The sequence below is a fragment of the Silene latifolia genome, chromosome 7, assembly GCF_048544455.1.
Source record: "Silene latifolia isolate original U9 population chromosome 7, ASM4854445v1, whole genome shotgun sequence".
Lineage (NCBI taxonomy): Eukaryota > Viridiplantae > Streptophyta > Magnoliopsida > Caryophyllales > Caryophyllaceae > Silene > Silene latifolia.
In genome coordinates, this window is record NC_133532.1 from 94,179,383 (window position 1) to 94,188,806 (window position 9,424).

A 9,424-nucleotide genomic window follows, 5' to 3' on the forward strand; every position below is an offset into this window, starting at 1 on the left:
ACAATCGTCATCTTCATTCTCTGATTCCAACTATGTTGATCACCTTCACCACCTCCATTCACCATAAAATCAATCCACCCTCCGTCACCTTCCTCAACTTGCAGCGCACCACCAGTACACCCCCTCATCCCGCACCAAACTCGACATCAACCGCCAGCAGCAGCTGCAATTCAACCACCATTTGAATTCAGTCGTCATTGCATCACCATTGCCATCCTCTTATTCGAGAACCCGAAAACCCGACATCGGAGCTCGCCAAACACAACCAGCCACTACACCATCACCAGTTCCTTCGTCATTTCAGCCACCGCACACTTGCTCATGTCCACCACCATACTCAACCTTCATCATTCACCACCTTCGCCATTTCAGCATCACCAACCCGTGCTCCTCTGCCCTCCTATACCTCACATTACCACGACACCAACCACCATTCTGTCCCATCACCTTCTCAACCTCCATCATCATCGTTCTTCACCATATAATTCGCCACCATCATAACCCATCACCATCGTCATTCATCAACAACTCAATTCGCACCTATGCCGGTGCCCCGACAGTCAACCCCTATACCGGCACAGAACACACTCAATTTTCCTTCCTTTTGTGAAGACTCGCTACCAGTCATGACCCTAGCAGCCGACCAACCGGCATACAACACCACATGCTTTATCTAGCATCAACAATCGCGTTCTCCATGCCGGTACCCCGGCAGCCGACTACCCGGCATACAGCACACCCTATCCTACTTCTGCTCTTGATTCAATTGTCTCGCTACCGGTGACATGGCCGGCCGCCGTTTGACCAGCGCAGTCCCTTGTGCTGCGATTTATTCACCCGCATCCTTCTCTTTTCCCCTTATGTTATTTTGTTTTGTTTGTCTAATGTATTATGTCGGTTGATTTAGCTAGGGGGTTTTAATTATTAATATTGGTTTATTATTATTATTATTATTATTATTATTATTAGCTAATTAAAATTGTAATTAGAAGATGTTATATAAGTCTCCTCTCTCACATTAGAAGTACACACCACTACATATTACACCTTCAATTAGAATTAGAAAATTAGACGAGTTAGTTCATCTTTCTCTCAAACATTTGTAGAACCCTAATATTTCTCCTCTCTTAATATTTGTTCAATTAAATTTGTAATCTTTACTAAATATTAGTGTAATTGTTCTCTAGTTTATCCAAGTTCATCAATTCTCATTAGTTTACATTAGTCATTTGGGTTGTATTTGGAAGACAAGAAGAAATTCATTCTTCCATTATCATCCAAGCTTGCTACTTTCCTCTTTGTTGGTACAATTCTCATCTATTGTTTACATTACTTTCATTAGTTTACATTTCTTATGTTGGTTAATTGTTATTCATTCAAAGTTACCATCTTCATCAATTTTACAATGTGTACTTGCATATTGTTGGAATTTGTTGGTAATTTCTCACCCATGAACATGTGTGAGTAGTCTCATCAAAGGTCATGGGGGAACTTGGGTGATTAAAAGGGGTGAAATTGGGTTGTTAACCTTTTGAATTGGGTAATTAATCGGTCTTACTCTTGTGCATATGAAGTGCTCGATGAAAAGTTTGAACGAAAGTTTGAGTCTTTTATTAGCATGTTTAACTTACCTTGGTGCATTATGCTATTGGATGGTTTTAGAAGTGTTTAATGAGATGCTTAAATGAAAGTTGTAGCCTTTCTTGGACATATTTGATCCATCTTGGTGCCTATGCTATTAGATAGTCTTTATGCATGATTGTGATGAGTTTGTCTCAACTAAGTGAAAGCTTGTTTGTAAACCCTTACTCCCATGCTTATGAAATGTTTGATGGATTGCTTAAATGAAAGTTTGAATCTTTCATTATCATGTTTAGTCTATCCTAGGTCGAAAGACAATGGAAGGCCTATACGGCATGGTCGGGACGAGTTTTTCTTACTAAGTGGATGCTTGTTGGTTAGCTCTAATTGACTAAGAAATTAGGATCAATCATAGGCCTTTATCATTACCCATTTCTTGTTGACGATTCTCTTCCCCGACTTACCCCAAGTGAACCCAAAGACCTTAGCTTTCATTCATTTGATTAGAAGCAATTTCATTTAGTTTAATTTTATATCTCATTTGCATCTTAGTTTAAAATTAATCAACATCTTATTTTTATTTGAGTAAAATAAGACTTAAACCAACCAAGTATCTAACCCCCGCCATCTTTATGTTCGACCCCGATTAAATAATACCTTTTAATTGGCTTTTATAAATTGTTTTTGGTACCGGAAGTGACGGCAAAAACAGGTCATCAGTGTGCATTGTTGTTTATTTAATTTTGGGTCGGGTTTTACCTAATCGTTTACACGGGAATATAATTAATTAAATTAAATTATAATTAATTAAATTAAAATAATAAATTGAATAATTAATAATTAAATTATTATGTCTTGTTTAGGTGACGGTTTTAAAGTAGAGTCCTTCTAATTATTTTATTGGTCTGCTTTATTGGAATTGCCGCTGAGGTAGGTTATCTACTCAACTTGAATATGTATTGGTGTAATTTGTTTGATGAACGCTAATTGGAATTGGATGTTGTTTGTTGGTTGAATATTGTTGTTGTTGATTTATCATTATTCATATTGTATATTGTATTGTTGTATTGAAGGCCCGGTCCAAGGGTGGCGGGTAAAATGAAGAACTGGTCCACGGGTGGCGGTATATAAAAGGGTGTCTCGGGATTGATGTTGATATTGTTTATAAGGGTGTCTCGAGTTATTGATAAAGGGTGTCTCGGGTTATTTATATGGGTGTCTCGGGTTGTGTATGGAGGATGTATGGAGATTGGAGTTGTGATCGGGATTGATCATTTACATGTCTATTATTTACTATTGTTGTATTGTTCCTGTTGTTTAGATATTCCTACTCAACCGTTGGGTTGACCGTGTATTCGTTAAACACCTGTGATGAACCAATAATTGGGGAGCAGATTGATTTCAGGTATTTAGGTTGGCTTAGAAGGGGAGCTGAAGGGCGAGAGGATGTGGCATTACTTAGCTGTCTAGATCACCCTAGAAGAACAATCAATATTTATTATTCGTATTTATTAGTTTCCGCTGCAGTTGTATTTATTAATTTGGTTATTTAATTTGGATTATGTAATAAGACCATTTAAACATTATATTTATTTAAAGTACTGTGGTTTCGTTTACCTTTGTATTCACTACCTAAGGTAACTGAGATGGTAACACATTCATTTATCTAGGAATGCCTGGTAAAGACTCTTAAATAAATGAGGGTGTTACAAAGTGATATAAGAGCGTACGTTCCTCAAGCCTAAAACAAATGAACCCAATGAATTTAGGATGAGTTTAATAAAATTAACCCGGGTAGAAACTGTTAGGAGCCACCTTACGGCTTGGGATGAGTTAGGGGCCCCCTCACACCAAACTTCTGGCCCTTTCAGTTTTGAACCGGTCACCTTTGAGAGAAAATTTAACGAGTGGGGTAATTAGAAAGTGTATTCTGTCTTAAGGGTCAATTATTTATCTTAAGATAGAAATTTCTAACCTTGTTGCAGGACGTGGATTGAGGTAAGTAATATGTGATAGCATTTTGGCCTAGGGCCGTAAGAATTGGAGTAACTATTGGGATTTGTGTTGTGGAATTTGGGTGATAATATGCACCAAATAGTAAATTGAATTAATTGGTTGAAATTATATAAATTGGTTTGAATTAATTTATAGCGTGAATTATTAATTTACATGAATGGATGTTATGTGAATTAGAAATATTATGTCTAGTGATATGCGGTTATGTGATCCCTAAGCCATGATTAGTGTAGTAATTTAATGATTAAGCAATAAGTTTTGTGGCTGATGATTGGTAGAACGGTTAACAACCGTGGGGGTGTGGCGGTTTTGGATGGTCGTGGGTCACGTGGTTGGCTGGCTTTAGGCCCGTCCAGTCGACCACATATTGTTTTGTTTGCAGGTGTATTAATTAAAAACCTTATGCCTAAATTCCTGAGCAAAAGCTTATGTGTGTATTTTTTTTCCTTTAATATCAGAACCATGCCTCCAAAGAAAGCTACATCTACACCTACACCTACACCTACACCTACACCCACTTCTATGTCTCAAGAGAAGATTTATCGTCTGATTGCTATGAATGAGGCCTTGACAGCTGCGTTGAAAGCCAAGGGGTCAATGCAAGATTCAGCTAAGGTGAGTGCTTCTTTTGCGAGGCAAAATCCGATGAAGTATGATGGTTTGGGAGCACCTTCTTTTTTGGGAGATTGGCACAGGGAATATGATAATCTTTTTGAGCTATTGAAGTGTCATGCGAAAATGTAAGTGGATCAGGCTGCTTATTATCTAAGAGGGAAAGCTGGTATGTGGTGGACTAGAAGCAAGGAGGCTGTGAGAGAGGCTGCTGCAAATAATGGGAGTGATTATGTGAGGTGGTCGGGATTCAAGAAGGTTATGAATGCTGTGTTCGTTCTAGAGCACATTAAGAGCAGAATGAGAGCAGAATTTGACTCTTTTAAAATGACAGATGAGATGACAGTGGAGACCTACTACAATAGGTTCATGGAGCTATCTGAGTATGTGGCAGACTTAAACTTCAGTGATGAGATGTTGGCACTTAGGTTCGAGAAGGGGTTGACCACAACTATCAAGAAGAGGCTGGCAGCTGGTCAGCCAAGTAACATGGATGATGTGTATCAAAGAGCTGGACATGTAGAGAGAATTGCGGATATGCTTAAGGAAGAAAAGAAAGAAAAGGGTGAGAAGAGAAAGACTGAGGCTGCAAGTGAGAATACTGGGAATAAGAAACAAAATGTGAATCCATACCGATCTTTTTTCTCCAACAATGGGCAGAATAAGAATGGAAACCGTGGAGGTTTCGGCAGAGGAGGAGCTTCGGGAGGTGGTGTGCTTACTTGTTTTAGATGTGGGAAAGTGGGTCATAAGATTGCTGATTGCAGAGTTCATGTGGGAGGCCAAGGTAGGGGTTTTGTAAATGTGAACCAGAGTGGAGGCTACCGCACTCCTATGCAGAACCATGGAAATTATAATCAAAGATCTGGAGGTGGCAATTATCAAAGGAGCAACAACAACAATTATTCTAATCAAAATCGCTTCAATAACAATCAAAGCAATAATTTTTAAAACATAATGAACAGTGGAAATCAACAGAATGGGTCAGCATCAGCTAGCCAGAGCGAAGCTAAAAGCAGTGGGAAATTATTTATGATGGGAAAGGAAGCTGCTGAGGAGGATGCTCATGTTGTCACGGGTACATTTCTTGTTAATTCTGAGCCTACCTTTATTTTATTCGATTCGGGAGCTACCCACTCTTTTATTTCAAGTGAGCATGTTAGGACTTTAAATTTGAAAGGATATGATAAAATAAACGGCCTAGTTGATATACCTTCGGGGGATTCCATACCTTGTAGCCGTGTGTATAGAGATGTGTTGGTTAAAATTGGGGAAGCAGTCTTTTTGGCCAATTTAATTGAATTTCCTTTAGGTGGTTTTGAGGTAATTTTAGGGATGGATTGGTTAAGTAAATATAAAGCATTTATAGATTGTCATCAAAAGAAATTAACCTTGAGTGGACCTAAGGGAATAAAAGTGTCTTACAAGGGATTTATAGTTAAACCAAAAATAAAACTTATCTCAACAGTTACCTTAAAATCTTGTTTGAGAAAGAGAGGTGAGTTGATCTTGTGTCATGTGAGGGACACGCGGGAGGAAGTGCCTGGGGCGGCATCTATACCTGTTGTGCAATATTTTCAGGATGTGTTTCCAGATGAGATTCCAGGGTTACCACCTCAGAGAGATATTGATTTTGTTATTGACTTAAAACCTGGGGCGGGACCAATTTCTAAATTACCTTATAGGATGGGACCTAAAGAGTTGGAGGAGCTTAAAAAGCAGTTGGAGGAATTGTTGGATAAGGGCTATGTAAGGCCGAGTGTGTCACCTTGGGGAGCACCTGTGTTATTTGTTAAGAATAAAGACGGGAGCATGGGGTTGTGTATTGACTATAGAGAGCTGATTAATGTGACTATCAAGAATCGTTGCCCTTTGCCGCAGATTGATGGTTTATTTGACGAGCTGAGTGGGGCTAGAATATTTTATAAGATTAATTTGAGGTCGGGGTACCATCAGTTGAGAATTAAGAATGAAGATATTCCAAAGACTGCATTCAGGACAAGGTACGGGCACTACGAATTTGTTGTTATGCCATTTAGATTAACTAATGCACCGACAGTCTTCACGGACTTGATGAACCGTGTGTCTAGTCCCTATTTGGATAAGTTTGTGGTTGTCTTTATCGATGATATCCTGGTGTATTCTAAGAATAAAGAAGAGCATGGGAAGCATTTGAGGATTGTGTTGCAGACCCTGAGAGAAAATAATCTTTATGCTAAGTTGAGCAAGTGTGAGTTTTGGTTAGAGAAAGTTGCCTTTCTGGGGCATGTGGTGTCTAAGGAGGGAGTGTTAGTGGATCCAAGCAAGATTGAAGCAGTGTCCAAGTGGGAGAGACCAAAGAATGTGGGGGATATTAGAAGTTTTCTGGGGTTGGCTGCATATTATAGGAGGTTTGTAAAAGAATTCTCAAAAATAGCTAAGCCTTTGACTACTTTGTTGAGAAAGGAGAATAAGTTTCTGTGGGATGAGAGTTGTGAGACGGCATTCCTAACCTTGAAGGAGCGCCTGAATACAACTCCTATTTTAGCCTTACCTGAAGGGAGTGAGAATTTTGAAGTTTATACATATGCTTCGAAGAATGGTTTGGGATGTGTGCTTATGCAGAATGGGAAGGTAATAGCTTCTGCCTCGAGAAAGCTGATGCAGTATGAAGCAAATTATCCAACTCATGATTTGGAATTAGGAGCAGTGGTTTTTGCCTTGAAATTGTGGCGTCATTATCTTTATGGAGCTACTTTTACGGTATTTTCTGATCACAAGAGCTTAAAGTACATTTATACTCAGAAGGAGCTAAATATGAGACAGAGAAGATGGATAGAGTTAATTGGTGATTACGACATGGAGATAATTTATCATGAAGGGAAAGCCAATGCGGTGGCGGATGCACTTAGTAGGAAATCTGTCCATGCTTTGTGTACTGCCATGTCTAGGATGAAATTGTGTGAGGAGGTGGAAAAGATGACCATTTCTATGATTAAGAAAGGAGATACAATTGGAGATTTGACCATTAAGCCAGAGTTGTATGATGAGATCAGGAAGAAGCAAGAAGGAGATGCGAGAGTGGCGCGGTGGAGAGAGGCCGTGGGTGAGGCCGTGGTGGAAGGCGGTAAGCAGCAGTTTCACGTGGGTAGTGATGGTGGTTTGAGGTTTGATGAGAGGTGGTGTGTTCCTGATGATGAAGAATTAAAAAGAAAGATTTTAACTGAGGCTCATTCTACTCCATATTCGGTTCATCCTGGAGGAGATAAGCTATATAAAGATTTGAAGAATACTTTTTGGTGGCCTAAGATGAAGAAAGAGGTTGCTGAGTTCGTTGCTAGATGTTTGGTTTGTCAAAGAGTAAAGGGAGAGCACAAGAGACCACAAGGTAAAGTTCAATCCTTGGATGTGCCTGAGTGGAAATGGGAAAGCATTGCGATGGATTTCATTGTGGGGTTGCCTAAGACTCAGAGAGGCAATAATATGATATGGGTGATTGTGGATCGATTGACTAAGTTAGCTCACTTCATTCCTATGAAAGATACTTGGAGTAAAGCTGAGTTGGCTAAAGCTTATGTAAAAAATGTGGTGAAGCTTCATGGTGTGCCAAAGGATATTGTTTCTGATCGTGATTCAAGGTTTATATCTAAGTTTTGGCAAAAATTACAATCTTTGATGGGGACTCAGCTGAAGATGAGCATAACATTTCATCCAGCTACAGATGTTCAGACTGAGATGACTATTCAGACCTTGGAGGATATGCTGAGAGCTTGTGTGATGGAGTTTGGTGGATCATGGGAGGAGAGGTTGGATTTAATTGAGTTTTCATATAATAACAGTTACCATGCTGGTGTTGGCATGGCACCTTTTGAGGCATTGTTTGAAAGGAAGTGCAGGAGTCCTGTGTGTTGGGATGACAGGGCAGATACAGTTGTGTTGGGACCTGAGATGATACAGGAAATGGTGGAGCAAGTGCACATTATTCGTCAAAAGATGCGTGCAGTGCAGGATAGTCAGAAAAGCTATGCAGATTTGAAAAGGAGTGATATAGAGTTTGCTGTGGGAGATAAGGTGTTTCTTAAAGTGTCTTCTATGAGAGGTGTGATGAGGTTTGAGAAGAAAGGGAAGTTGAGTCAGAAGTATATTGGGCCATATGAGATCTTAGACAGAGTTGGAGAGGTAGCTTACCGTTTAGCATTACCTCCAGCTTTGGATAGAGTGCACAATGTTTTTTTATGTTTGACAACTGAGGAAGTATGTGAGTGATCCTACTCATGTGCTAGGGCCTGGGCATATTGAGATTGATGAGCAGTTGTCTTATGTTGAGGAGCCAAGGAGATTTTGGATAGAAAAGTGAGGAAGACTTGTAATGGTGAGACTGCTTTAGTAAAGGTTTTATGGTCTAATTATAAGGTGGAAGAAGCTACATGGGAAGCTGAAGCTGCTATGCGAGAAAGGTATCCTAGCCTTTTTGTTTGAGTTAGTTGGTTACGGGGATGTAACCCTTTTTTTAGGGGGATAAGATGTAACATCTCGTATTTTATAACATTTTTATGATAGTTTAAATAATAAAAGTATCTTATGAAGAATTTAATAAGGAATTTAGTTGGAATTAATTTGAGATAATATTTCTGTTGTTGGGTATCTTGGTGAACTTCGGGACGAAGTTCTTTTTAAGGAGGGAAGACTGTAATACCCCGTATTTTAGACGGTAGAATTATATTAAAATATGTTTTAAATGATATTTAATAATTTAATCAATCAAATAATAAATTGTAAGATGGTAATAAAATAATTAAATAATACTTGAGACGGAAATAATGTGGGCCGTGTATGTTGAGTATATAGTCGGGATTGTAGTTGTATGTTATTATTAATACTAACATGGGAGTAATTAAAAAGAAAAGGGAAAATAAAGATAATTACTTTAAGGAAACTTCCTCCCTCTTTCCTTCCCACATCTATATAAATAGGATATTATACCTACCCATAAGCATACAAAAACATAAAAACACAATAATTGATCTAAAGGCAAGGGAGAGAAAGATCTAAGGGAGAAAAGTAAGAGAATTCATCCAATTATTGTTGCCTCAAGGTAAGACCGTCTTAATTTATATTTGTATAGTCGTATTTAATTAAATTATTGTTTAAACTCCGTATGGACTACCGTGAACCGTGACGTTACCCTCAATAGTTAGCCTTGACCGTGGGGATGCTAGTGGGACATGTCGTGGCT

The 9,424-nt window shown here is 38.9% G+C and overlaps 1 protein-coding gene across 1 annotated transcript; it reads left to right on the top strand.

Annotated features, from left to right (window-relative positions):
- Nucleotides 1-5,166: 5,166 nt before the first annotated feature.
- Nucleotides 5,167-8,667, top strand: LOC141590366 (uncharacterized). The gene is made up of 6 exons (XM_074410963.1): nt 5,167-6,212; nt 6,893-6,951; nt 7,070-7,437; nt 7,498-7,826; nt 8,028-8,287; nt 8,519-8,667. Exons 1-6 carry the CDS (start codon nt 5,167-5,169, stop codon nt 8,665-8,667), a joined length of 2,211 nt encoding a protein of 736 aa, XP_074267064.1.
- The last annotated feature ends 757 nt before the right edge of the window (nt 8,668-9,424 follow it).

Bases quoted from the DNA above. Each gene is read 5' to 3' on its own strand.
- LOC141590366 (XM_074410963.1), top strand. From the start codon at position 5,167: ATGAACAGTGGAAATCAACAGAATGGGTCAGCATCAGCTAGCCAGAGC. The intron at 6,952-7,069 runs GTATTTTCTGAT...TTTATCATGAAG, and splicing joins TTTATGGAGCTACTTTTACG to GGAAAGCCAATGCGGTGGCG. The intron at 7,438-7,497 runs GTTCATCCTGGA...TGGTGGCCTAAG, and splicing joins CTCATTCTACTCCATATTCG to ATGAAGAAAGAGGTTGCTGA.